The sequence below is a fragment of the Lasiosphaeria miniovina genome, assembly GCF_030549165.1.
Source record: "Lasiosphaeria miniovina strain SMH2392-1A chromosome Unknown B0T26scaffold_6, whole genome shotgun sequence".
Classification (NCBI taxonomy): Eukaryota; Fungi; Ascomycota; class Sordariomycetes; order Sordariales; family Lasiosphaeriaceae; genus Lasiosphaeria; species Lasiosphaeria miniovina.
In genome coordinates, this window is record NW_026848225.1 from 3,965,812 (window position 1) to 3,991,471 (window position 25,660).

The following is a 25,660-nucleotide window of genomic DNA, read 5'->3' on the forward strand; positions in this document are numbered from 1 at the left end:
TGAAACGCAGGAAGTATAAAGCAAAATAATGACGTGTAATTATCTACTGTTAGGCTTCAATGCAAGGACCATCGAATTTCTTTGCTTCTTCCTGCCATCACAGCATGACATGGCTGCATAGAGAGTGTGGGCAACTCAAGGACTGGGCCCCTTGGGCCTCAGCTCGCTCGCCAGGCCGCAGATAGCCCTCTGCTCGTCAGGCGTGATAAGAACTTTGAAATGCTTCTCGAGCGCCCTGACGCGCTGCTCCTCCGTCTCGAGGGCCTCGATAGTCTCGACAGCGAGAGGGCCGACGCGCGTCTTGACGTAGTCCCTGTGCAGGATCACGACGCCGCAGGCCGTCTGGTCGCCCTCGTCAAGCAGCGTGCGCATGCACAGCACCGTCTGCACAAAGTAGCTCTGCGGCATGGTCATGGTGTGCAGGTTCATGACCTCGAAGTCGGCCGGCAGAAACTCCAGCTCGACAAAGGCGTACTGATCCCGCCACGGGGCGCCCTCCGCGTCCTGCGTCGAGTACACCCACGCGCGCTGGTTTGGGTCTGTATGCTCTTCTAGCGCCCGGTGCTGCAGCCGCCCGCGGACGGGGGCGATACCGACGAACTCGTGGCCGTCGACCAGGAGGACGGGATGCGGCGGGCCGTTGGACCCGAAGCCGACGTCGACAAGATATCGCGTGCTGTTGATGGTGACGAGGTTGGCCATGTGGCTCCTGACCACGGAGCAGCGCATAGTTTAGTGCCTAATTATCCGCAGCCTTGCATCTCCCGGAGCTATATGCTGGGGACATACCATCCCGTGTACTGGTCCGCAACTCTCACCCTCCCGCCGACGCTGATCAGAGTGAAGCCGAGACTGCGCAGGACCGTGGCGAAAAAGGTGTTGACCTCCATGCAGTAGCCGCCGCGGCTGTTGCCGACAATCTTGTCAAACAGGGCGTCCGGGTCGAGCGACAGCAGGCGATGGCGCGAGTAGTGCAGCGTCAGGCTCTCGAACGGGACGCGCGCGAGGTGTAGCCGCTGCAGCGTCGCGAGCACCTCCAGCGCGTCCTCGCCCGCGGCCTGCCTGGCATTTCTGCCTTGGTATCCAATGTGGGCGAAATAACGCGCGAGCTGCTCGTCCGAGTAGGTGGCCATGGTGGATGGCCCAGACGCTGAACTGGCGAAGTTGTGGCGATAAATGACTCACTCGTTGCGGTTGTGGTTATTTCGTGGAAATTTTAGGCTTGCACGATCCCCACAGACTTAAATACAGTTGACTGAGTATGGCTTGGCGCTCGTCGGTATTTGTCTGAAAACGGAACGCCAAAGAAAGCGGAAATAAATTACTAGATTTCTTCAAGGCAAAGCCGATATGTTATCGAATATGAACAGCCCTAATTCGAGCTAATTAGTTTGTCACCGCTGGGGTCGCCTGACATGGCTCACTTATAGGTGCTAAGTGCTCGTGTTACCACTAACTAAGCTACTAATAAGAACTTATTTAAATAAGCGAATGCAAAGAATATCAAACAAGACATTCGTTTCACTAGCGACATTTCCTCAAATTCGACTTAATTAGAAACGAGTTACAGGACAAGGGGTGTAAAAACCCTGAAAGACCACGTGCGGGTATATAATTGAGCATCAGGTACCTGCCCATCAACCAATCAAAGCATTCGGTTCTATGGTGTAGCGGTCAGCACTTCGGATTCTGATTTAAACATCCATTCCGGCGACCCCGGTTCGATTCCGGGTAGGACCTAAACTTTTGTCTTTTTGCCCCCTCGAGCCTAAATGAGAGACGTTCTATTATAAGCTTTTTACTTTCAATCTGGAATCCAATTTTTTATTTTTTTTATTTTTGCAAGTGTTTTCGGACGGAAATCGTTGCTTTCCAAATGAGCAGAGCAGCAACTGCAGACGCCCCGCTGTGGCTGCTGCCTGGCCGCCGACCTGTCATTTTCGACAACACAAAATGCACAGTACACGTAACATCCACACGCCGCGGCGTACGACAAGTCCGAGCTGAGCCCCAAGGCTGCCTTGGCTAGTTCAGCAGAGGCGCATTTTCTGTCTGTCGTGTGCGCGCCGAGTCTTGCTTCTTTTCATTTGAGGACTCCAAAGTCAACGCCAGCGCGCAGAAAGAACCGAGATTTCTCGAGGCAGCAGCTAACTCAATATAATGAGTCGCACCTTCTTCGTCTTTGCACTTGGATGAGCACGAATCTCTCACCTTTCATTGGGTAGTCCAAGCTATGGAGTCGGCCGGCCTCCGACACTCGTCGCACACGCGCGAGCAGGAGCAGGAGCAGGAGCAGGAACAGGAGCAGGAACAGGAGCAGGAACAGGAGCAGGAGAAACCTGTCAAACCAGCTCCCGAGACGCGCGAACCAAACACAACAACAAACACCTCTTTATCAAACCAATTAAACAACAACAATAACAGCCACGATGCCAACGCTCGCGACGCCGCCCCGGCACCTGCCAAACATAAAAAGACCACCAGCACCGCCGCGCGCCCAAAAGCGCAGCCCATCTGGGAGACAGCCGGCCGCACGCCGCCGCGTTTCACCGTCGACCTCTCCGTCGCGCCGGAGCACCGGTACGACCACATTGCCGCGCAACTGATGCCCGCGATCCGCGCGGCCGACCTCGAGGGCCTGTTCGGCGACCTGGTCGCGACGGTCGTGCCGAGGGGGTGGCGGGCGGGACAGCGCGGGCTGCTGGCGCTGGCGCGCGTGGCGCTGCGGCGCGTGTACGCCGACGACGAGACGGCTGAGCTGCGCGGCATTGCCTCCGCCACGGGCCTGCCGCTGTACTTGCTGGTCGCGTTCAACGTGTTGTTGGATCTGCTGCTCGGGTGTACGAGTGGCGGCGTGCGCATGGCGTACTGTGATGGGGACGCCGAGGGCGACGCAGGCGAAAGGGCCGGTGCGGCCCGGGGGGCTAGAGCGGCGAGGAAGCCGGTGGCGGCGGCGGCGGCGATCCCAAGCAAGTCGCGCATCGTGCACTTCCGCACGCTGGACTGGGACATGGACGAGCTGCGGCACCTGATCGTGGAGCTGGACTTTGTGCGAGCGGCGGGCGGGCCCGTGGTGGCGACGACGGTCGGGTACTTTGGGTACGTGGGCGCGCTGACGGGCGTGCGCCGCGGGCTGAGCCTGAGCCTCAACTTCCGGCCGACGCACGATCGCAGCACCTGGCGCAAGCGCGCCGCCTACCGCTGGCACCAGGCCATGGTGCTGCTCGGCCGCCGCCCGTCCATCTCGAGCACCCTGCGTTACTACCTGCTGGGCCCCGCGGCGCCAGGGACCGAGCCGCTGCGGCGGCGGAGGGACGGGCGCGCGGCGGTCGAGCACCCGGCTGCCTCATCATCGCCGCTAGCCCCAGGGGAAGTGAAACCAGACACTCCGAATGCCGAACTTGAAAACTCGCACGAGCAGCAGGATCCGCACGACCTCAACATCGACAGCCTGCTAGCCGAACTGACACACTCTCCATCAACAGCAGCGTACCTGATCTTCAGCACGGCGCAGCGGACGTACGCGGTAGAGAAGGACCACCTGGCAGCAGTAGTGCGGAGCGACGGCACGCTCATGACAACATGCAACCACGACGTGGGCGACGAGTCGGCGCCGGAGCGGGTAGCCGCGGCCGCGGCAGCCGTCGCCGAGACGGGCATGGTGAGCCTCGTTGAGGACTCGATGGACCGCAAGCGCACGGTGCGCAAGGTGTGGCGGGCGGCGGTGCGGCGGCAGCGGGAGCAGCAGGCGAGGCGGTCGGCGGTGCTGCGGCGGCGTGGCCATGCCCGGTCGTCTCCGCCCGAGGCGAGTTCGCAGCTCCGTGCACGGCAAGACCCGATAGAACAAGACCAGCGGCATGAGATTGCGGAGCAGGAAGAACAAGATAGACGAGTCCCGCTGCCCGCCGACGGCGTGCTGATCGACGACGTGCTGAAGATGCTGGGCCACGAGTATATCACGCACGACCAAACGCACTACGCCGTGGTCATGGATCCGCTGACGGGCCGTGTGCTGTGGCGGCGGGCGTATGCTCTGGACGAGCTGGGAAGCGATAATAGCGGCAGTGAGCGTGATGGTTGATAGATTTCATGGCGTCTGGACTGTGCGAGACGGTGTGGGCTGTTAACCAGCTGGTGATATAATAGCTGCCATGTTGATATAGAAAGTTGCCATTTTCTCCTCACGTTTAAACCGGATATGGGTCGGCTTTTCTACTTTCTTCAAATTCAATAATCAAGCGTAGTAGTTTCACCTCTGTAATCCAGACCTTCTATTGGTCGCGTCACATTTTCTCACCGGCAGTTGGATCTACGGCGAAGCCCGGATATCAGATGATTTTCTCACCGACGTCAGTAAAAACACCCCCTTTGCTCACGGCACCGGGTAACCAAAAAGCCCTATATAACCCGGCAAATGGGGGAGACCTTTGGTATCTCTAGCCCAAGCAACGCATTCACGCACGCACTCCACACACCACACGCCGCCAGGTTCACAATGCCCCATGTCATGTGAGGATACAGGGTTACCCAGGTACGGCTATTCCGCATTCTGCGGCTATTCCGCATTCTGCGGCTATTCCGCATTCCGCGGCTGTTCCGTGCGCGCAACTCACTTCTCGAGCCCGGCGGCTTTGGTGCGGACGACCATGTCCTCGCGGCTCGGGCCCGTCCCAATCCACGCAATGGGCACGCCCACAAACGTCTCAATGAACTCGACATAGGCGCGCGCTTGCTTGGGCAGGTCATACTATTTCCAGAGTGGTTAGCATGAGCTGAAACAGCCTCTGGCGAGTAGAAGTGGACGCAATAGTCTTCAGCTCGGACCTGGATGGCGCAGAAATATCGGCAAAACGGCGAGAAGGAAACTTACGTAGCTCTTTGCGGCCGTGGTGGGCTTCTGCCAGCCCTCAAACTCCTTGTACACAACCTCCAGCTTCTCCAGCTGGCCGACATCGGCCGGGAAGTAATCGACCTCCTCTCCTGTTGACGGGTCCTTGTACGCAACGGCGACCTTTGAACAGCGACGCTGGTTAGTCATCTATTTGTTTCGCCTGCAAAGCCAAGGAAAAAGGAAGCAGGACGCACCTTCAGGGTAGGGAAAGTGTCGAGCACGTCGAGCTTGGTCAGGTTGAGCGCCGTGTAGTGGTTGATGGCCGTGGAGTATTTCAAGACTACGAGGTCGAGCCAGCCGCATCTCCGCTTCCTGCCGGTGCTGACGCCCCATTCGCGGCCTGTGGTCATCCCATGTTAGCAGTCTGCCATGATGAACAGCGCTATGTGCAAGAATGAGACGAGCGTACCGATTTCTTGCAGCTTCGTGCCGGCCTCTTCCGTGTCCTCCGTCTTGAAGATTCCCTCACCCACTCTGGTGGTCTGTTATATGATATTATGATATTAGTAAATGGCGCAAACAGGGTGTGCATCTGGAGTATACTGACATAGGCCTTTACCACTCCGATGACTTGCCTAAGATCCCGAGTCAGCAACCTTGTCTTGCCTGCAGCTTTGGGGTAACCTACTCGAGCTTTCTGGGGTTGATGGCAAGGCCGGTGAAGATGCCGCCCAGCCCAGTGTTACTGCTCGTAACATAGGGATAGGTGCCTGCAAACATCTGTTAGCCGACCGCAACGCTGACACGGCGGCACTCGAAAACGGCTCACCGTAGTCGATGTCCAGCATAAGGGCATTGGCGCCCTCGATGAGGATCTTGTAGTTGCGGTCCTGGGCCTGCTTCATGTACTGCACGGCGTCGGTGCAGTAGGCCGCGAGCTTGGGGCGGTACTCCTTGAAGCGGGCAATCTCTTCCTCGACGTCGTACTTGAGCAGGTCGCCGAATCTCTTCTTGTACCCGGATTCAAGCTGGCGCAGCTTCCGCTCGAAGACCTCCTCGTCGAAGATTTCATGGACCCTGACACCGCTTCTCTTCAACATCCCGAGTCAGTTTCAAGCCGAGCAATGCGCGCGGTAGGGGGGGATGGGGGTCTCCGTACCGCTGCCTTGGTGCTGTAGCTCGGGCCGATACCTCTACACGCGCGTATTAGTTTTCTGTCTCCCATTCCGTGTAGCTCGAATAACACAAACCTTCCAGTAGTGCCAATCTTGCGCGAGCCCAGCTCGACCTCCTCTAGCCCGTCGACGGCGGCATGGAGGTCGAAGTTGACCTGGCACCGGTCCGAGACGAGGATGCGGTTGTGCACGTCTGTCAGGCCCTTGGCCTCCAACTCGGCAAGCTCCTTGAAGAAGCTGGGGACGTGGAAAACGACTCCGGAGCCGATCAGGTTCATGCAGTTGGGGTTGACGAGGCCGGAAGGGAGGAGGTGGAAGCTGTACGAGACGCCATTCGCAACTGTTTGGCACGGCGTATTGTCTGTTAGTAAACGGGATTTTGCGTGCGCCCCGCGGAGCGTGGGAGGGAGAGAGACAGGCAGAAAACGGGCAGGGCAGCTTCGTACCGATGGAATGCCCGGCGTTGTGGCCACCGGCAGCTCTCGCGCAGATCTGGGTCCGCGGGCACAGGATGTCGGTGAGCTTGCCTGCGAAGAGGTTAGCATCGACAGCCCGCTATGCGGTTCACGCGTGCCTGGAGGGGTCATTTTGGGACATGGCGGTTCGAGACCGGGGGGTTCTGGGGCCTCGGTACCTTTGCCCTCGTCGCTAAAAATCAGGCAAAAAAACGTCAGCATCGGCCATAGCTGCTTCGTGTCGCTACATTGGAAACCAATTGGCAAGAACTCACCCCCATTGGGACCCGAGGATGATGGTAGCCATGGCGGAGAAGATGGGTCAATAGTCGCGCACGCGCAAAAGAAATGCCGCGAAAATGTGGTCGGCTCGAGGAAGGAATTTCAGTGCGGGGGAGGGGTAATTTTTCCCATTGCGCGATCGGGAGCCATCGGATCGGTAGCCATCGGATCGGTTTGCCTCGTGTGCCCGGCGTAACTTTGCTGTGGAGCTGATCGAGGGGCAAGATGGGGCCGAGGGGGCGGGACGGGAAGTGCAACCGAGACGTGACGCGAGTCGAATGGAGCACTGCGACCAAAGCTGCACGTGCATCCATCCATCTACGAGAAGACAGGCACGTTTGCACTTAGCTTATTGTGGCGTGGGTTGTTTCCTAGGCCTAAATTTTGGAGACAATCTAAGCACGCTACGGATGGAATCTGGAATACTACGTTTAGCAAAATACAGGGCAGGCCCTGGCAGTCAGCATACTGTGCGGCACTGTTTGCCGTGAAAGGTGCCCGAGGCAGATTTATTAGCGCGCCTACAGCGCCAACACGTCAACTGCTTAAAGCTTGTCTTGGCATCGAATTTAGCCTAGCATGCAGTGCAGCTCTTGTACACTAGGTCCAGTTCCAGACTTTAGCAAAAGTTTAAGAGAAAAATATTTCTTTGCCTCCTGAAGTCTCAAGATCCCCTAACAGTGCCAATGCCGCAGTCTTACCCACTTGATACTGTCCTTCCCGCAACACGAAAAACTCCTGCAAACCATTTATGACTTTCCCAACGGCGAGATAGCCGATGCCGGCGATGGTGAAGGTGGACGGGACAAGAACACGGATGTGGCAGACATGGCCTCAGATGGCATATATGCGATTGAAGGTCAGAATGAGACTCATTGAACCCCCCCGCCCCCGCCTATTAAGCATGTTCACAGAATACAAGTCTCGCAATCGACAGAATCGTGAATAGCACCTTAATTTCGCGCCGTATAATCCAATCCCTAGAAGCTTGCCCTACGAGGTAGAGGGGGTCAAAAACCGGGGGTACTTGGGATCCAAAAACGGGTCCCTCTTTCCCTTGTTAGTGACCCACGGACCCTGTGTAAAACGGTACTTCCGTTTTCGAACAGGCTGCCTCCCACCCATAACGTTGGCTCTGCCCCGCTGAAAGAGACCCCAGCGTGCATTGCACTGCAGCCAAGAATGGAGGGGTCCGCTGAACGGTCCTGTTCTTGCTTGTATGGAAATCAAAGCCATAGAAGGAACCACGTCATGACATCTTGGAATAGCCGTGGATCCGCGACTAGTTCCGTGACAGACCCTGGCGGCCCTGTTCTTTGCCAGTCCTGCTGCCCCAGGTCGCGTTTATTTTGGTTCTGCATGGAAGCTAGGGTGATGAGGCCGCTGGTTGGTACAAGCTATCCTACCAGCGCACCCTCCTCCGAATAGATCTTCCATTGAGGTACCTCCGCCTTCACGGCGACGAATTTGCAAGCGTGGTGCGCGCCGGTATACATATCAACCACCTTGTGCACCTCACCTTGGCCCCCTCTTCCAAGCGGTCTAAGCTTCGTGATTTGGATTACCTTGTCTTTTTCAGGCTCAAGTGGGGTTTGGAGCCGAGTATTATGGGGGTTGAAGGTGATCGTTGACGCTGACTTGTAGGTAGTTGTCAATCCCTCGGATTGCAGGCCTAGCGTGATGAGTCGCTGCATGGTCCCTTCGATTGTCCGATCATGGTCGGTCTGGCCCACGAACGCCAATCTCTCTTTGGTGAGTGTCGCTTCGTCTTGGCCTTGCGTCCTTCGTGGTATTAAGCGAAACTCGGCGTCACGCATTCTGAAGATCCACTTCCGGTCACGCTTGTTGTAGACGTCGTAGGCGAGTACCAGGACGCATTGCCGACGGGTCTTCGATATCTGGGGACGCCCTAACTCCTCCTCTTCGCCATCTTCGGTGGTGATGTGAACGATCTCGTAGAGTTGCGTGTCGTGATTTTCCGATAGGTCGTGGAGAAGGAGCTCACCGGTTTTCTTTATTGAAATCAAAATAGCACTGATCATTTCTCGAGAAGCGGTTGAGGATCACATCGTTCCGCTAATGCCGGCCGAAGCGTACGAGGTATGGTGGGCATTTGGGCAGCTGGTCTAGTCCAATTCTCAAGACTGGCCCGCCTGAATCGATGTGGGGGACAGCGGGGGCTGCTCGGTCGCGATTCGCGGGATCTTGAACGATCGCTGCGGCATATTTGTTGTTTGGAACAAGGTAAAAGACCGTTCCCGGAGCGTCCATCTTTGGAAAGATGTGTTTGTTGAGAATAGGACCTGAGCGGACTCGCCGCGAAGGACTCGACTGTATCTATCCGGTGGCACCAGACGAAGGGAAGGGGGAGAAAGGTGGGAGTGATGGTCTTGATAGGAAGAAGCTTAGCGCCGTGAAAAGGATTGGTTGAGGGAGAACATGCGGCTGTCGCACCTTTGACCAACAAAAAGTTTTGGTAGAAAACTACCGGACCAGAATACCATCCTGCGCTCATCAACATCGTTGATTTCATCCTTCACCATCCCCCAACTCCGCAAGCCACGAGCGTTTATATCGCAGTACTATCCTCGATCAATTCCTTATTCATTTTCATCCCGATGGCTCCTCGCAACAGCGAAAACCTCAAGGGAAACCACGAGTCCAAGGGTATGAGCCACGCGGCCGATGAACCACAAAGCGAGGAAATGGAGACGCCAGCACCACATTTGTACGCCTCGGTATTGGGCGATGAGATGCTAGTACCACAAACCTACGATCCTGACACGTACGATCCCAACGGCCGGATGCCATGGACGCCTGAGCCACAGCCATATAGTCCCGAGACCTATGCGGCTTGGGGCCGAAAGCATTTTTGGCGAAGAGTGGTACAACTTGCGAAAGACCATGCTCGAGGAAAGGAATATCTATCTTGAGCATGATCCAGTCTACAAGGAGCGCCAGAGAACCCTGCGGATAATGAAACACAAGGTCGAAATGCGGCCGTTCAAGCCACAATCCGTGTTTAATAAGGGCTGGAAGTGATTGTGGGCTCGACTGTCAAAGGAGTTAGGCATCCCCAGAAATCCCGCATCTCCGACGCCGTCAAAGGACAATGGCAGCAACGATACCGACCTCAGTGGGTACAACACGTACCCTCCAACCCCCGAGTCTCGCGAACCGACACCTATCCCGGAAGACCCATGGGAACGGCTGGAGTACAACCGAAGACGATTCAACTGGGACGAGGAACGGTATTAGTTCGAGAAGATCTTCCGCAGGGAGGCCCTAATCGACGGGGCTCGGTCGCAAAGTGAAAACGAGCTAGGCGATAGGCAGGCCCGCACGAAGCGGGAAGTAATGGAAAGCTTTCGCTACGTCGATCCTACTCGGTTCTCCCTTAAATAGCGCCACTTTCAAGATCACATCGACCTCCCCAAGAAAGGCTGGATGCGTGAGGAGATTGTTGCCAAGTATGAAGTTGATGTGGCCCTGTATGAATGGCGAAAGAACAACCCTCCACCCAGAGGATCTGGTGATTTCGGTGAGGCAGTCACCCCGGAAGAGGAAGCCGCATCGGCTAGCTGGCGCCAGGAGTTCGATAACGCCTGGGTTTGCTTCTACGGATCGCACATTCCCAAATTACCAGAGCATACCAGCGCTAAGCGTAGTCGAGTACAAAGTCGGGGTGAATTGCTGTCCTTGAGGTTCGGGGGAAAATTCCGCAATTATAGCAACAGACAGACACCAAGTCTACTCTGAGACAGTCGCTCCTTCACGGCGAATCCTTCAACATCTCACTCAGCTACGCTTTGTCATTCCCTTCATTTCCGGCCGCAGCCTCCACCACATCCTCGGTGATAGTTACCTGGTCTCCCCGCCGGTCGAGAAGCAGTGCCATTACTTCCTTGCTGTTCCCGTAATTTCCAGCCGCAGCCTTCACCACCTCCTTGGTGATGGTGATCTGGTCTCCTCGCCGGTCGAGAAGCAGTGCCATCACTTCCTTGCCATTCCCGTAATTTCCAACCGCAGCCTCTACTACCCGTATAGTCACCTTCCCCCCAAGCCCTAGCAAGGCAGAAACCACATCTGGATATTTGGACCCAGCAGCTATCTCAAGTGCCGTCATACCTGAGCCATCGACAAAATCAACACGTTCCTGACCATCCGGATGTGAGATATATTCTACTAGAGCGGAGACTCCCCACCGTGCAGGCACGTGCCAAATGGAGAATTGCTGTGGAATCTGAGGATACTCAAACCGGTTCGATCTTAGGCGCTGTAGCCACTGCTCACGTAGCGCAGAATCAATTCGGAAAAACTCGGCTCGCGAACCGACCTCGAATGTCGACTGGACCATGAGTGCGTGATGAGGCCAATTCCGAATCGCATAATCCAAGAAGCTGTTACGCGACTGATCCGGGTCGGTAAGGAGATCAACGCAGCGATAGACAAGGTTGGCATGAGCCTCGCGCTCGTCAGGGAAATAGTCAGCAAGAGCCCTAAATACATAGTCCTTCACAGACTGATGCAGCAGGAGCACCTTGTCGTCCTGAATGATGACTATTAGGCGGCAGGACGCGATGTGCTCGCGTGTGAACTGGACCCGGGTCTCAGCGCCCTCTTCATCCTGGTGCAGGCGGCATGCTTCAGAGAGCTCCAACACGGTCAGTGGCCGCGAACATACAGCCACACAGCTCAGGATGCGTCGGATGTCATCGTGGCTGACCTCATCCTGGTTAAGAACTGTGTCAAGAAGCTTCTTGTAGAGCGAATCAAGTTCTTTGGGCATGCTTTGTAAGGTTTGGACGGCGCGTTGCGAAGCGGTACCCTTGAGCTCCTCACAGGCTAATAATAAGCCAACCCAGAGGAAAGTACCTTTAGCCTTGTCTCTGAGGATATCGCTGACTTGCCCTTTGACCTTGTCGGTGTATTTTTTTCTCTGGGCAAGGTCTGCCACTTTTTCCTTGATGAACAGATCAATGTCCTGCTGTCTCTCGGAGAAAGAAGCTAAATCTTTGTTCGGGAACCCTTCTAAGTATTCGCGTATCTCGGAATACGGCCGACTGGTGACCAAAATCCGGAAATTTGACGAGATATCTTGGCTCTGAAAGGATCGTTCAAGCTGTTGCAACAGGGTATTTTGCGATTCTCGATCGCATTCATCCAGCGCATCAATGATGCAGTATTTTCGACCCGTGCTCTTATCCGCGGCGGCGGCCATGAATATGGTCCAGAGGGCATCGAAGGATTTGAACAACTCTGCCCCACGCTCATTATATTTTGGTAGGAGGTAATCGAGAAGCGGTGGGTGCTGTTTTACGAGCTGGTGGAGAAGCCCTCTGATAACCGAGGTCGCTTCCCTCCGTGTCGCGAAGCCAGAGTCACAGAAAAAGTAGGCTAGCATTTTTCTGTCCGTTTTGGAGAAAGCTGTCGACAAATCCTCGGTAAGGTATATGGCCATGGTCGATTTCCCAGTCCCCGGATTCCCATGGAGCCATAGGACATGGCCAGAGACGATCCTCCTCCTCCTCTGCCACCCCGCACCGCCCCGGAGCAGGCTAGGCGAAGGAGGCGGGGATACCGGGCTCGTAGCGAGCGAGATGGTTGCCCTCGTCGGCTTCGACGTGCTCCGCGAAGCCGGGGGCAAGACATGCCGCACGGGCGACGATGATTGGGAGAAGAACCTATACCGGCATCCGCAACGGCAAGGCCGATCGCTCCAGGTCGATTACAAGATGCGCCACGACATTTACAGCCTGGGCGTCTGCCTGCTCGAGATCGGCCTATGGGAAAGCCTTGTCGATTACGGAGCCAGCTCGGGCGCGCCTTTTCCCGGGCCGGAACTGTCCATATCCGACGGCAATATGAGCGGTCCGGAGTTGCTTAAGAACCCAGAGCTTGTCAAAGACGGCCTTGCGCGGTTGGCTAGGGGCCCGCTCCGGCGTACCATGGGCACCATGTACGCCAAGGTTGTCGAGACGTGCCTGACATGTCTCGATACAGGCAATATCGACTTTGGAAATGAGAAAGAGTCCCAAGGCACGGATAGCGTGGCGGTAGGAGTTCGCTACATTGAGAAAGTGGTTATGAGGCTTGGTGAGATCGCTGTCTAAGATTTTTCTCTTTCATCCCATGAGGCTTTGCGACGCAAGAAAACGTGCAACTGCCTCTCTTGTTTACGATCCCGTTCTGTGGTGCTGTGAGGCTGGCCACCATGCCTCATAGCCACACCTCTTCCAGCCAGAGCTCTGCCTGCCTTTTCCTCTCCTCTTCCATAGCAGTAGCCATCATACCAGCCAAATCAACCGCATTGTTGCTGCACCCATCCATCACGTTCCTAATCCCTTCCCTAGCTCCCGCCCCTGCGTACGGCCAGCGAAGCGCCGGGTGGTCTGTGCATCAAGGCCGAACAACTGCCCCCGCATCAGGCACCCAATACGATGCCGCCTCTAGTTTGCCCCCCCAAGTCTTTCGTTTCTGATCCCTTCGACCTTGCGAGCATAGCGCAAATATCCGCCCCGCCGCTATGGCACACATCCCGGACCTCGTCCGTGATAACAAGCTCGAGACGAGCTTTGACGACAAGTTCACGATCCATTATTACGACGACTCGGATGGCGAGGAGCACAGGCGGCCCAACCAGCGCTCTGTACACTGGGAAGAGGCTGGGCCGCTGGCGAGCGGCGGCTTCGGTGAGGTCTCGCTCCAGCGCTGCGTCGACGGGAACCGTGGCCAGACGTTGCGCGCCGTCAAAAAGATTGCCCGGCCACAAACCAGGCACTTCGACTACGTGACCGAGCTCGAGGTTATCGCCAAGTTCTCCCACAGGCGAGTAAGTAGATAACTGGCAGAGAGGCCTTCTAGAAAGGGGCTAAGAGAGAAGCTAACACCTCGCCTTCACAACAGTACTCCAAGTGTTTCGTTAAGCTCCTAGGATGATACGATACCGATAACCATCTATTTATCGCCATGGAGTACTTCCCCCTGGGCGACCTCCAAAAGCACATGTCCAAAAGCGGGCCAATGCCCGAAACCCATGTCCGCACAGTCATCTACCAGGTGTTAGAAGGACTGCACTACATGCACCGCGAGGGCTTTGCCCACCGTGATATTAAACCAGGGGTATGCGCTCCCCCCTCTCCCCTCTGCCGTCCCTCCTTATGGCCTCCTTGTAGAAATACTGAGAAACCCCCGCAGAACATATTGATCAAATCGCAGCCGCCCCAGAAAGATTGGTGGGTTAAGCTCAGCGACTTCGGCATTAGCAAGCGCATCAGAGCACCAACCGAGATGCAATCGACTGTCAAGGGCACTCGGGAGTATATGGCGCCCGAGCTCCTCTTCCCCAAAAGTGGGGTCCAGGTCAATAATCAAGCTTGTGATATGTGGTCCCTCGGCGAGATGGCGCACCGCATGTTGGCCGCGACGGCCGCCTTCCCTTCCTTGGACGCCTTGTTCCACTGTATGATAAGGCCCGACTCGTGGCGATTCCAAGAGCTGGGCCAGCACGGTGCCAGCGACAGCGCTGAATCTTTTATCTGTGCTCTGATGAGGCCGACGCCCGAACATCGCCTGCCCTCGGGTAAGGCCCTGGAACATGAGTGGATCCAGCCCTGCAAGCCCTCTGGAGTGAAACTCACCCCATTAAGGGCGTCTACATCAATGTAGGCGCAATCTATTTTATTTTATTTTTTATTCTCATCTCTCCCTCCTCTTCCCCCCTGACCCGCTTATTCGTTCGGCTAACTTCTTACGGGTAGCATGCAATCTAATATTACTACACCCGGCCTCGTCACTAACCCGGCTCCTAATTCCTGGGCAACAATATCATCAGGTGCTTCAGCTTTAACCCTTGGGCAAGATCAAAATCTAGGTGTTCCTATCCCCGAGGCGATCTCTAATAGCAGTAACGAGCCAACAACTATCCAGGTCGAGCAACCTAAGCCAACGGGAAGAATCAAGGATGCGGCCCGGCTCGCATCAGGCTCGGCCGACAAGACAGTGAAGATCTGGGACCCGGCGACAGGCGCATGCATTTCAACCCTCAAAGGCCATAGTGGTTGGGTCGGGTCGGTAGCCTGGTCGCACGATGCGGCCCGGCTCGCATCAGGCTCGGCCGACGAGACAGTGAAGATCTGGGACGCGGCGACAGGCGCATGCATTTCAACCCTTAAAGGCCATAGTCGTTCGGTCGAGTCGGTAGCCTGGTCGCACGATGCGGCCCGGCTCGCATCAGGCTCGCGCCACAGGACAGTGAAGATCTGGGACCCGGCGACAGGCGCATGCATTTCAACCCTCAAAGGCCATAGTGATTCGGTCGGGTCGGTAGCCTGGTCGCACGATGCGGCCCGGCTCGCATCAGGCTCGGCCGACGAGACAGTGAAGATCTGGGACCCGGCGACAGGCGCATGCATTTCAACCCTTAAAGGCCATAGTGGTTTGGTCGAGTCGGTAGCCTGGTCGCACGATGCGGCCCGGCTCGTATCAGGCTCGCGCGACAGGACAGTGAAGATCTGGGACCCGGCGACAGGCGCATGCGTTTCAACCCTCAAAGGCCATAGTTATTGGGTCTGGTCGGTAGCCTGGTCGCACGATGCGGCCCGGCTCGCATCAGGCTCGGCCGACAAGACAGTGAAGATCTGGGACCCGGCGACAGGCGCATGCATTTCAACCCTCGAAGGCCATAGTGGTTCGGTTGAGTCGGTAGCCTGGTCGCACGATGCGGACCGGCTCGCATCAGGCTCGCGCGACAGGACAGTGAAGATCTGGGACCCGGCGACAGGCGCATGCATTTCAACCCTCAAAGGCCATAGTTATTGGGTCTGGTCGGTAGCCTGGTTGATAGGGGAAAAGGGCGCAGTATGACCAAAGTAGGTGCATGTAAAATGTGTGTGTAGAAGGTTACATTTTGGAAGTGTAGAAGGTGTGCCCAGTCGCGGGTTATGCCCGTATATTGCCGTGGCACACCGCCCTCACTTCCTTATCTATGGGATTGTGTTATGTAATCTACTGATATGCAAGTGCCACCTGCACGTGCGGGGCATGTCATCAATTGGCATGCGCGATTGAGACTATTCCCGCATCACTGGTCGCACGATGCGGCCCGGCTCGCATCAGGCTCGGCCGACGAGACAGTGAAGATCTGGAGATCTGGAACCCGGCGACAGGCGCAAAAGGCTACAGTGATATGGTCGGGCCGTTAGCCTCGTCGTATTTATAGATCTTGTGCTAGGGAGAGCAACTACATTTTCCAATAATGTCTTTATATGGAGTCAGGTTTAATTCCTCTCTTACTCTCTGTCATTATTTTTTCTTTGTTCAGTTGAAGGGTCTGGGAAATGCGATTGCTTTATACTGTTCGATTTCAGCTGCAAGCCTAACTCGCCACATACCATCTCGCCACATACCATCACATACCATCTCGCCACATTCCATCTCGCCACATACCAACTCACACCACAACTTGGAACTGTCACGAGCTCACAAATCGCTACATACAACTTAAACTGCTACGAACTACCTGCAGGAGGGCATAGCCGGCTAGAACGGAGCAAAGACTAGTTCGGACCACGTTGTTACTAGACAAGGCCCGGCGGGACACTTATTAAGGGCTTTGGCTCCTAGCTGGGACTTGTGTATTAAGAGTGGATCTAGCCCTTTGAATATCGGTGTCTATACCGATGTCCTTTGTTTCCAAGACAGGATCACTACCTTTGTTGAGGATGAGTACACCCGACTTGAGGCAGCCAAACATATTGGCAGTCTTTTTCAAACTCTATTGGGAGGTCGAGCCTTGATGTGGTGGACGGAAGAAGTAGACAGCAGCCGCCGTATGGTCCTACGCCAGGGAGGCTTGGACTCCTTGATGTCTGCCCTTGTGGCTCGGTTTGCCCCCGACGCCGGCACCTCAAATGATCGTTGCAACAAAGGTCGCCTCAACCTGCACCACATCTACGAAGACGAAGCCGCGGCCATTCGCTTCGTCCAGCAGAAGCTTCGTTACGCCCACGGCGCAGGCATTCTCCTCCCTGACAATTCCAACTGGCTTGGCGTCATGCAGAACATTTGGGGCAGGTTCGACGTGGAGATCATGAGGTTCATCCGAGGACCATTGCCTGTCGAGACCTTGGCCAACTACATGTTCATGATCGTCATCATACCTGTCATCTTTGCTATTAAGAGTTCAAGAATAAGAAGGCCAAACTAGCGTACCTGCGAGATTGCTCCCCGTTCAAGGTTGTCTTGACGGAAGGCATCAGCGAGATCACTCCATCAGCCAGGCGCACCTGTGGCTATTGTCACAAGGTCTGCGAGCCCCGGAACGCAGTCTTCCGGCACCTCAGGACTTGCGCCAGAGCTCGTACCGGTACGGCCGACCCCTTACATGACGATTCTAATGATGAAGGTTATTCCACCGCACTGGAAGATAACGGAGTTGCCTTCCTGGCAGCCGAACCAGAGGAAGCTATATGCAAGAACTTAACCGTGCTCCACCACGCCGACTCAGATAGGCAATTGTTCGTCAACGTTGATGGTTTCCTGGAGCGAGGATTCGGCGTCATGTTATTCCATCTGCGAGAAGGCTATGAATGGAAAGAAGGCCCAATCCCGTCCGACCAGGTCCGGCCCGTCATGTTCCTCAGCAGGTGCCTTACTAACCTAGAATTACGCTACGGTCCTTCTGAACTAGAGGTTGCGTGCCTAGTCTGAGCCTGCAAGTAGGTTCGTACAATAATCCACGGTAACAACCTTCCTGTAGTGGTCCTGACAGACCACTCTTCGACAAAGGGAATAGTGGAGCAGACTAGTCTGGACACCTCGTCCACTGATCGGGCCAATCGGCGGCTTATCAACGCCTCCATCTACCTGTCCAGTTACCCCCTGGAAGTGCACCACGTGCCCGGCCGCCTGAACTTCGTACCCGACGCGCTGAGCCGGCTCAAGGCCGTCGGCGACATTTTCCCAAGGCCAGAAGGTGACGCGGTACTTGACGAGATTTGGTATACCTTTTCCCAGGTACAAATGGACGACGATTTGAGAAGTAGGTTCACCAGAGGCTACCAAGAAGACAGCAAATACAAGCCACTCATAGATGAGATCATGAAGGCGCCGCCAAGCAGCGGGGACGCTGCCACCTTTTTTCGCCCCGGGTACCCATTCGTCATCACCGACGGTGGACTACTGTTCAACATTCGCCCCGACGGTACACGAAGCCTTTGTATACCACACAACCTGATCGGAGAGGTCCTCGCAGAAGTGCATGACGAGAAGCACCACTTCGGCAAGAATCGAATACTCTGACTTGCGAGGCCTCACAAGTACATCAAGTACTGTCCAGCATGCGGCTCCAATGCAACAGACCGAAAGAAGGAGCACGGCGACTACCAGCCAATCCGACCTAGCGACGACTTACCCATGCAGATCATCGCGATGGACTTCATCGTCGGATTGCCCGAGGTCAAGTCGATCATCCTGCTCGAGATTCCGGCCTCTTCGCTGCAATTCAACTCGGCTTGATAAAAGGATTTGGTCCAAGATCCACGGAAGCAGGATGTGATGCCGTGCTGTAGCCCCCTTGGCACTTTCTAGGGACGTTGGTGGAGGGTTGTGGCGCCCTTATCACGAGTGCGTCGGCTAGATGCGGAATCTACACTTCTCATCGCGAGTCGAGATGCGAAATACGGTAAAGAATGCACAGCTTTATGTCTCGAGAGACCCAAACGTGCACATATTTCTGCAAAAGTCGGTAACGTGAGCTGCTAGGATACTGCTGACGCCGTTCATCATTGTTCTGCTTCTCGCTCCAGTCATTAGTTGCAGCTTCGTCGGCAGTCCAATACCGCAGCCAGAGGTACTCGTTGTGTCGACATCGACCTTGCCTGTGCCAAGCATCCGACACCTTCGTGCCCGTTCTCGGCGGGTCATAACAGCGGTGTCTGGCCTATCTCATCCTTAATGTTAATTTCTCTAGGAATACATCTCGCCCAGGTCTACGAGCGACAGATCCGTCTCCAAGAAGCGTGTTACGTCGTGAACCGGATTGCCGACAGTGCGGCGTTTCCTCCTCCCAGCGCCCTCGTAGTGGTAGGAAGCAGACAAGGCGGCCTCGATGCTGTCCCTACTCCCCAGCACCTCGGTGGCGATCTGCGAGCGACGTTGTTAGAGTGCGGGGACATGCGCGATCGGACGCTGTTGCGGCTGCCAGCGTACGGGCTAGAGTTGGAGATGCTGTGATGCAACGGAAATTGTGAGCACGAGTAACAGGAGCTGCTCAAGGATCGGATCGAGAATGCGTCAGCACCGTCAGCGTCAGTCTTCAAGAGCTGGATGGGAAAGGAACCGACTGTGCGTACACTGTTAGCGGACGATAGCCATGAAGGGACACTGGACTCCGTTGTCTTACCGTTTGTCCTCCGTTCAAGATTTCTCCGTCTTCTTATGTGGATGCGATCGGGAGCAGCCAGAGACATGTCGACCCCCGTGCTCGACGCGACCTGGCGCTGTTGACGAATCTGTTATATGGGTTCGAGTTTCGCCCAGGAGAGTTCGTCAACGTGCGCGAACGCCGCAGTCTGCGTGGCAGTAGTGCTGCGGCCAGGGATGTGGCAGCCTACCTTGACAGGCTTGGAAATGAGAGCATTTGGTCATCACTTCCAGCCATTCCCGCGACAGGATGTAGATAACGGCATGCCAGATAGCCGAAAGTCTAAGTCCCTTCACCATGAATTAATCCTACCGATGTTCAGGTCCTTCCCTATGGAGACATTGCCAGACCCCGAGTTTTGAACGCCCTGGCCGCGGAAGATGTGTTGCGCAGCTGGACCGTTGCCCATAGACGAGTCGAATCCATGCTGACCGACGGCTGCTGTCGTCGTGGAAGGCTGCGGCAGGTCCACATACGAAAGGAGCTCCTTAGCGCACCCCGCAGCCGCAGCCGCAGCATAATGCTGCCAGGCGTCGTTCTTGTGTGAGTCTGCGTAATCCGAGACGCCCCGGACGGCGATGCACGAGTACTGGGTCGCCATGCCCGCCGCCTCCATCTCGAAACACAGGACATCGCCAACCACCCTCCCATCCATTTCGGCCGCGTTCGGGGCGCTCCGCATGACTTGGTCTCCAGACGCAATAAGCCCATAATGAATCTTGGGGGTCGGTTCACGCAGCAGACGCTGGACCCGTTTTGTCTTGTCACAGAGCTGACAGGTGGCTTGGTTGGGGACATGACGATATTCCAACTGGAAGAGCTCATCCGGCTCTACAGGCCGCTGGTATGAGACGCGAAGATCGTCGCTTTTCTGAAACATGGCCGATAGGAACTCAGGGATCTTGTTTTGCGAAACCCTGTGGTCGGACCGCATAATACCCACAGCACTCCTCAAAATCTCGGGTGGCGGCCAAAGGAATCCTTTCATGACGAAGCCGTCGTCCGTGTTCTTGCCCAGATCGTACTGAACCACGCCGCCATGCTCGCCGTCGGGCACACTCACCACAACGTCGCCCAAGCGAATGTCATTCTTTCCGCTCGGCACGCCTCCTCCGATACCGACCATTAACCGAAGCTCGATCGACGGGAACGTACGCGCCATATCCTTTGCCACCGCCGCTGCCGCGCCCTTCCCCTGGCTGCCGGGAAGGGTGGCAAGAACCACGTTGTGGCCGCTGAGCTCTCCGAGGACATACAGAGTCGAGTCGCCTAGCTTTCTGGGCAAACGGGCATGTTCTTTGTCCAGCATGTAGCGGACAGCGCTCATCTCGAATTCTAGCGCGCACAAGATACCGACAGTGTAGGCTTCGTAGCTAAGCGACTGGACACGCTCTGCACGCCTGGTTAGGGCACGGTGTTTCTCGGTTGGGCTGACGTAGCTCGTCTACCTTCCATCTTAGTAATTTCATTTCGTTCGACTTGGTTCATTTCGTACGACTTGGTTCGGGGGTGATCTAGGCTTCAGGACCCCAGAGAGATTGACGCTAACAATGACGCGCAGGATAGCAGTTGCTGTAGTTGATGGGTAAAAGTTAAAACCGAGCATCCCATTCCACGAGAGTTCCAGCTGCTTCTGGTGTAAAAAGTGGAGAACTGATGTGGTCTGTGCACCGCTGTATGTGGTCTGTGCGCCACCGTAGGAAATGCCCTGCAGTTTCAATTGGCGCCCAACACTCGATCCCGTTCAGCCTTTCCTTCAGAATTCTCAATGACCTAACGTCTTTGTACTTGACTACTGCGAAGAGCTCGAGGAAAACCACTCATGTGTGCCAAGTCCAACAAGCGCCGGGTTACCGAGGAATCTCTCGCAGAAAACAGACCCTCAAAGCGACCCACAATAGCGGCGGATACTGCTCAATCTTTCTTCGATGGACACGGATTCCAAAACAGTGGAAGTGGGGATATCAAGGTGACTGGGAATGTGACCATAGGTACGCGGTATGGTCTTGTCTACATTTGTAAGCCTGCTGCCAACGGACTGCCAAGGCGCTTGGACGGAGAAGCCCGGGGACTGTCTACGCGACCTCTTCGTGACTGATCCGCTCGGGGACAAGAACGCATTGAAGCGGAATAAAGGAGACCGTGCTCTCGGAACCTGTGAGTGGATACTCCGCACGGAAGAGCTCACTACCTAGCTTGGTTCCGGCCAGACAGCGGGCCAGGAGAGCGAGACGACCCGGATGTTTTTGTGTACGTAACCGTAGAGGTGGACGTAGCTGACGGCCGCCGCCATCTGCCTCGCCAGGATGAAGCGCTCTGGCAGCGAGTCGTGGGCGCGATCCCTCCCACCGAGAAGGCGGCCCCGCAGACTCTCCACGTGTGGGTGGTTTACGGGGAGGCGGAAGACGAAGCAAAGACCGGCGGGAAGTACGGGTCGAGACCCCGCCCTTCCCCCGGCCGCCCCGTCTCCCTCCTCGTCCTTCAAGATGCCCTTGCACCCGAGCAGGCCCAGGGTAGAGGGGTCTGCGTGGCGTAGGCTCCAGGCGGAGTTACGGATGTCTTGGGCCATGGCGTCTGCCGAGGTTCGCGACACGCAGGTAACAGGGTCCAGCAGCACGCTTTGCTGGTTGTCGGCGCACTGGGCGATGCTGACCGTGCTGAAAGGAATTGTACGGATGCTCCCGGCTACCAGGCCCTTCCATGAGAGGTTAACGTCGGAGCGGCCGTTATTCGCCGTGCCCGGGTTGATGGCGCGGCGTATAGGCTGTGCGGCGGAGAGAGGCGCCGGGGGCCCTCCGCGTACGGAGCCGGCCCGCGGCTGGGTGGCCTCGAGTTGGCTGTCGACTTGCGGGTCGGCAATCAGCAGTAATAGGAACCAGCTCGGGTCGAATATTTGCTGCCATCTTTCGAGCTCGGAAATGGCTTCTGCGAGAGCCTCTTTGACAATCGAGTACTTCCACCACTTGATTCTTGGTTGGGCCAAAGGTCCCTGGGCAGGATCTGGTATCTCGATAAAACTCTCCAGCCTGGAGACGGCCGCCGTGAGTTTAGCGAGCACCATCTCCAGGGACCGTCGCTGGACGGCCTGGTGGCGGCTGCTGAGTAGTGGTCATATTTTGCGGACTACCTGAATCTGGTCCTCAATGCGCAGCCAGCGGGCATCGAGACGAAAGATGTACTCGTCAAGTTGCGTGTCGGCGTGCCTGAAAGCTTCGCATATTTCGACAAGTTTCTTGCCCCATTTCCAGCAGACGTCAACGACACCAACGAGGCCGAGGATGCCAATGGCCTCTGCGATATTCGCATCAGGTAAAGGGGATCAAAGAAAATAGAATCTGGATTCGGCTGACACGTGCAGGAAAAATAGACCTGTTTATCGCAGCTCTACCTCCCATCTTTGAGCACTAGTTTGGGCATCTTAGACTGGCGAGGCTCGTTGGCCGCCGACAACCAAAAGCCATCTGCAACTGAAGCCTCGTGCCAGCTGTGCCTTGCAAACAGGCAAGCAGGTACATACATACCTACCCCGCAGTAGGGGCTCGTGGATGGGCACTTCTGAAAGAGGCCGAACAAAGGCCACGCCAGGTCCGTCCCGTCCCATATCACGACCGACGACCCGCGTTTTGCAGAGCTTTGGCAGGCGCCGCTGTCGGCCTGGCCTTGGCTGTAGTGGGGCGTGTGTGGTTTGGCTCCGTTCGAGGTATTCGACCGAGAGTCGGTCCTATGGCTAGCCAGCCGCCTAGTGAACATGGATAGTGGCATTCAAACTATTTTAATGAATTTAAAGTTACAGTGCTTAAACCAATCGCCCTTCCTTTCGAGGCGGCTTTTCCTGGCATCACTCGTTTCGCCTTTTAGGTATGGGCCGGAGACGGCCAACATGTCGCGAAAGAGGCCAATCCTCCTGTACTTGTTATCTCCCAGAGGGCCAAGGACAAGACCAATACGCTGGGTAAATTCCACAATGACGGTTTGGGCGTATACCTGACCAGGAGGCTCGGCCACGTCGTAAGTGACGTTCACTTCACCGTCGCTGCCATCGTCATTCCTGGAGCCGAATAAGGCCACTGCATTGGCGCTCCGGCCAAAGTCTGCATATGGAGTTGTGGGGAGGTCCAGCATTACCAGCTCACACGGCAGGACCTTGGCTCGGATTGTCAACACGGCGTGCCCTTCCCGAATGAAACCGTACGGCGCGTCTTGATGGACGAGCGCGAGCTCAATTCCCACGACCTCTGGCCCTTCTTTGTTGCGCTCCGGCAACCAGTGGATCCTAACCACTTCGTTGATCGAGGTCCAGGACCATGACGGCCCTTGCCACTGCTCCGGCCTCGAACGCATCTCTCCTTCGCGTCCCCACAGGAGGGCATTCGGAAGGGCGTCTTTCCACAGTCCTGCCAAATACTCACCTCCACATGCAGCTCCATACCGCTGAGCGATGCCGGAGATGGCCATGATCCTGTCTGTTGGAACGCTGAGCTTCCGCTTGGTATAAACCTCCAATAGATCGTTCCAGTAGCGCATCGCTGTTTGGAAATGCTCCCGGCCGTCCCGGCGGCGGACCGCAGATAATTTGTCAAATTGTTTGTGGAGCTTGTCCAGCTGATAATTGCCGTCCACGAGCTTGTCGTTCCAGGCGTCGGAAAGGACTTGTTTGCCTGATTTGCAAGTCCAGCTTATCGTTTTCCGGCCAAACTCCAGAATTCTGGTAGAGAGCAGTCGTTCCTGCAGGGTCCATCCTCGCAGGTCGAGAGGCTCTGGCTTATGATAATTGATAGCCTTGATAAGTGTGATCGAGCCCATTTCTCCGTTGTGGCAGACCACCGGCAGTTCGAAAGCCTGCTCCAGGACGTTTGTCGCTCTTCGTTCGTCTAGAAAACCATCAAGGACGCTGGCCGCGCAGACTGCAGCAATCGTGAGGGCCGAACTTTGATAGATATCGGGCATCCGAGCTATCTGTATAGCCTTATCGGTCTCGTCGTCTTGAATGATGCAGAAGCAGTCAACCCACAGGGAGAAAATCCCTAGTGGAGAGCAAACGGTAATGGCGTCTTGAAGCGTTTTGGGGAGCCGTTGCCACGGTATGTCGGTCATCCACAGGTGAACGAGAGCCTTGGCCGACTGAAGCGGCTGGTTACCACCCCAGCAGTAACTTGAAGTGGCATAAGGCTTTGGCTGATCGCTATCCGTGGCGATCAGCTTCAGCTTATGCCCAGTCGTATCAGTGTGGATTTCGATCAACCGCGAAGGCATGTATGTCGCAGCATACTGTCGACAGTTCCTGTGGACTACACCTTTGTCCGGGGACTCAGTTCCTTGCAGTATCGGAGGATCGTCATCATCTTCGTCATCATCATGGCGCGTTTCCCCAGTGGACGTTAGACACTGGGAGAGCATTTCGGAGGCTTTCGCAAACATCTCATGGCTGCATAGGTCCTTTTTTACGGGTCTCCTAGAGATGTCAACTGCAGCCTTGTTCTCTACAAGAGAGTTAGCATGGCCCAAAAACCGACTTCTGTGGTGCGTCATCATCGTCTGGATCCTACATCAGGGGTTAGCATACCTGAGTTGGTGTATAAATCAAACCCGTCCATCGTCCGAAATATGCCTTGTCGTCTTTGAGGATCTAGAAAAGCAAAGCAAGTGATTGTTGTCATACCCCGAGACGTCTTGCCTTTGCATTCAGCATAGCAAGCTAGCGTGAGCCTCTGAGCCTGCTCAGCGTCGATTTGGCTTAATCGAAAGCGGAGGGTGTTCATAGGGCCTAAAGGTCCTTTATACGACTCTGCGAAGGAAAACTTGAAGGTTGACTCAGCCGCAGTTCTGCAGATGAATTCATCCAAGGCGGGATACTGCCTCTGTCTTGCATATGTTTCATTCGCTCCGATTTGGTCGCTGTCGAGCCCTTGTTGATCGACGAGCCACTTGAAGAAGAGGCAATTGTCAGAGAAGCTCAGAATCTCCGAGGCAGTGCAGTCGAATCGAATATAAGGATAAAGATCGTAGTCTGGGTCCGTTGGGTTGTCAGAGGATATTTGTTTTGTAAGCGGACTCTTATCCATGACCAATTTTTGGCACAGACCGCAGCTATGAGGCTGGAGGGAGTTGGCCGCCATTTTGCTTCGCGTTAAGAATAACCGTGGTGGAAGGAAACTGTTGCGAGACTTTCAAAGCTTCGTTTGCGACTTCCACGCCCATTTAAGTGCCTCGGAAGGCCATATTTATACGCCCCAACGCAGGCATATGGTAAAACCAGATGAACGCCTTCCACTCAGCCTTTCACCTGTGCTGAAGTGGCGGTGCTGCCTACGGATAAGTAGGTGCTTTTTAGCGAAAGGGAGGGGTGGCTAATAACTGGAGCCTGTACGACTACCACCAACTCATCTGCCGGTTAAAAATTATATTGCATGGTTGCCTTTTTATTTTATTTTTTTATTTCTCCGCAAATGAAGCATAGAGCGCGCATCATGGCACTTGGGGAAACCTCAATCTT

At 55.6% G+C, this 25,660-nt stretch overlaps 15 protein-coding genes and 1 non-coding gene across 16 annotated transcripts; 8 read left to right on the forward strand and 8 right to left on the reverse strand.

Moving 5' to 3' along the window:
• Window positions 1-135: 135 nt before the first annotated feature.
• On the reverse strand, window positions 136-1,133 carry B0T26DRAFT_755265 (arylamine N-acetyltransferase 1; the record flags this gene model as incomplete). The annotated part of the gene is made up of 2 exons (XM_060445936.1): window positions 136-709; window positions 790-1,133. The coding sequence occupies 2 exons, from the start codon at window positions 1,131-1,133 to the stop codon at window positions 136-138; spliced, it is 918 nt and encodes a 305-aa protein (XP_060293460.1).
• A 523-nt stretch (window positions 1,134-1,656) lies between these two features.
• Window positions 1,657-1,740, forward strand: B0T26DRAFT_t204. The gene has a single exon. It is a non-coding gene; the product is annotated as a tRNA-Gln (tRNA).
• A 608-nt stretch (window positions 1,741-2,348) lies between these two features.
• B0T26DRAFT_724229 (uncharacterized protein) lies at window positions 2,349-4,242 on the forward strand. Its single transcript, XM_060442667.1, has one exon. The coding sequence runs from the start codon at window positions 2,606-2,608 to the stop codon at window positions 4,079-4,081; it is 1,476 nt and encodes a 491-aa protein (XP_060293461.1). The 5' UTR covers window positions 2,349-2,605; the 3' UTR covers window positions 4,082-4,242.
• Window positions 4,243-6,825, reverse strand: B0T26DRAFT_724231 (Adenylosuccinate synthetase). Its single transcript, XM_060442668.1, has 12 exons — window positions 6,737-6,825; window positions 6,641-6,654; window positions 6,453-6,533; window positions 6,082-6,346; window positions 5,991-6,024; window positions 5,661-5,922; window positions 5,520-5,601; window positions 5,439-5,466; window positions 5,301-5,373; window positions 5,086-5,231; window positions 4,871-5,011; window positions 4,243-4,747 (listed from the first exon to the last, which is right to left on the reverse strand). The coding sequence occupies exons 1-12, from the start codon at window positions 6,766-6,768 to the stop codon at window positions 4,610-4,612; spliced, it is 1,296 nt and encodes a 431-aa protein (XP_060293462.1). The 5' UTR covers window positions 6,769-6,825; the 3' UTR covers window positions 4,243-4,609.
• A 1,315-nt stretch (window positions 6,826-8,140) lies between these two features.
• On the reverse strand, window positions 8,141-9,014 carry B0T26DRAFT_679473 (uncharacterized protein; the record flags this gene model as incomplete). Its single annotated transcript, XM_060440360.1, has 2 exons — window positions 8,141-8,755; window positions 8,841-9,014. 2 exons carry the CDS (start codon window positions 9,012-9,014, stop codon window positions 8,141-8,143), a joined length of 789 nt encoding a protein of 262 aa, XP_060293463.1.
• Window positions 9,015-9,579: 565 nt separating this feature from the next.
• Window positions 9,580-9,847, forward strand: B0T26DRAFT_724234 (uncharacterized protein). Its single transcript, XM_060442669.1, has one exon. The coding sequence runs from the start codon at window positions 9,591-9,593 to the stop codon at window positions 9,783-9,785; it is 195 nt and encodes a 64-aa protein (XP_060293464.1). The 5' UTR covers window positions 9,580-9,590; the 3' UTR covers window positions 9,786-9,847.
• A 710-nt stretch (window positions 9,848-10,557) lies between these two features.
• Window positions 10,558-10,794, reverse strand: B0T26DRAFT_622284 (uncharacterized protein; the record flags this gene model as incomplete). Its single annotated transcript, XM_060436095.1, has 1 exon — window positions 10,558-10,794. A coding segment is annotated over one exon (237 nt), but the record flags the coding sequence as incomplete, so codon positions are not given.
• Window positions 10,795-11,019: 225 nt separating this feature from the next.
• On the reverse strand, window positions 11,020-12,042 carry B0T26DRAFT_596694 (uncharacterized protein; the record flags this gene model as incomplete). Its single annotated transcript, XM_060435622.1, has 1 exon — window positions 11,020-12,042. A coding segment is annotated over one exon (1,023 nt), but the record flags the coding sequence as incomplete, so codon positions are not given.
• A 160-nt stretch (window positions 12,043-12,202) lies between these two features.
• Window positions 12,203-12,856, forward strand: B0T26DRAFT_755270 (uncharacterized protein; the record flags this gene model as incomplete). Its single annotated transcript, XM_060445937.1, has 1 exon — window positions 12,203-12,856. One exon carries the CDS (start codon window positions 12,203-12,205, stop codon window positions 12,854-12,856), a length of 654 nt encoding a protein of 217 aa, XP_060293467.1.
• A 413-nt stretch (window positions 12,857-13,269) lies between these two features.
• On the forward strand, window positions 13,270-13,682 carry B0T26DRAFT_755271 (uncharacterized protein; the record flags this gene model as incomplete). The annotated part of the gene is made up of 2 exons (XM_060445938.1): window positions 13,270-13,575; window positions 13,650-13,682. The coding sequence occupies 2 exons, from the start codon at window positions 13,270-13,272 to the stop codon at window positions 13,680-13,682; spliced, it is 339 nt and encodes a 112-aa protein (XP_060293468.1).
• Window positions 13,683-13,712: 30 nt separating this feature from the next.
• On the forward strand, window positions 13,713-15,608 carry B0T26DRAFT_755272 (WD40-repeat-containing domain protein; the record flags this gene model as incomplete). The annotated part of the gene is made up of 3 exons (XM_060445939.1): window positions 13,713-13,865; window positions 13,941-14,407; window positions 14,504-15,608. 3 exons carry the CDS (start codon window positions 13,713-13,715, stop codon window positions 15,606-15,608), a joined length of 1,725 nt encoding a protein of 574 aa, XP_060293469.1.
• A 786-nt stretch (window positions 15,609-16,394) lies between these two features.
• B0T26DRAFT_433829 (uncharacterized protein) lies at window positions 16,395-17,197 on the forward strand. Its single transcript, XM_060434991.1, has one exon. It carries the CDS (start codon window positions 16,540-16,542, stop codon window positions 16,948-16,950), a length of 411 nt encoding a protein of 136 aa, XP_060293470.1. The 5' UTR covers window positions 16,395-16,539; the 3' UTR covers window positions 16,951-17,197.
• A 634-nt stretch (window positions 17,198-17,831) lies between these two features.
• On the forward strand, window positions 17,832-18,044 carry B0T26DRAFT_601764 (uncharacterized protein; the record flags this gene model as incomplete). Its single annotated transcript, XM_060435750.1, has 1 exon — window positions 17,832-18,044. A coding segment is annotated over one exon (213 nt), but the record flags the coding sequence as incomplete, so codon positions are not given.
• Window positions 18,045-19,235: 1,191 nt separating this feature from the next.
• Window positions 19,236-20,682, reverse strand: B0T26DRAFT_433876 (nucleoside phosphorylase domain-containing protein). Its single transcript, XM_060434992.1, has 4 exons — window positions 20,666-20,682; window positions 20,616-20,645; window positions 19,358-20,559; window positions 19,236-19,255 (listed from the first exon to the last, which is right to left on the reverse strand). Exons 2-3 carry the CDS (start codon window positions 20,620-20,622, stop codon window positions 19,460-19,462), a joined length of 1,107 nt encoding a protein of 368 aa, XP_060293472.1. The 5' UTR covers window positions 20,623-20,645; window positions 20,666-20,682; the 3' UTR covers window positions 19,236-19,255; window positions 19,358-19,459.
• A 591-nt stretch (window positions 20,683-21,273) lies between these two features.
• Window positions 21,274-22,492, reverse strand: B0T26DRAFT_433909 (uncharacterized protein). The gene has a single exon (XM_060434993.1). The coding sequence runs from the start codon at window positions 22,226-22,228 to the stop codon at window positions 21,359-21,361; it is 870 nt and encodes a 289-aa protein (XP_060293473.1). The 5' UTR covers window positions 22,229-22,492; the 3' UTR covers window positions 21,274-21,358.
• Window positions 22,493-23,451: 959 nt separating this feature from the next.
• Window positions 23,452-24,420, reverse strand: B0T26DRAFT_651991 (heterokaryon incompatibility protein-domain-containing protein; the record flags this gene model as incomplete). Its single annotated transcript, XM_060438325.1, has 1 exon — window positions 23,452-24,420. A coding segment is annotated over one exon (969 nt), but the record flags the coding sequence as incomplete, so codon positions are not given.
• Window positions 24,421-25,660: the final 1,240 nt, after the last annotated feature.

Coding starts and splice junctions, on each gene's coding strand:
- B0T26DRAFT_724229 (XM_060442667.1), top strand. CDS start 2,606: ATGCCCGCGATCCGCGCGGCCGACCTCGAGGGCCTGTTCGGCGACCTG.
- B0T26DRAFT_724231 (XM_060442668.1), bottom strand. CDS start 6,768: ATGGCTACCATCATCCTCGGGTCCCAATGGGG. Junction 6,347..6,452: donor CAACGCCGGGCATTCCATCG/GTACGAAGCTGC, acceptor CGTGCCAAACAG/TTGCGAATGGCGTCTCGTAC. Junction 5,467..5,519: donor ATCAACCCCAGAAAGCTCGA/GTAGGTTACCCC, acceptor TCGGGATCTTAG/GCAAGTCATCGGAGTGGTAA.
- B0T26DRAFT_724234 (XM_060442669.1), top strand. CDS start 9,591: ATGCGGCTTGGGGCCGAAAGCATTTTTGGCGAAGAGTGGTACAACTTG.
- B0T26DRAFT_433829 (XM_060434991.1), top strand. CDS start 16,540: ATGTGGTGGACGGAAGAAGTAGACAGCAGCCGCCGTATGGTCCTACGC.
- B0T26DRAFT_433909 (XM_060434993.1), bottom strand. CDS start 22,228: ATGGTGCTCGCTAAACTCACGGCGGCCGTCTCCAGGCTGGAGAGTTTT.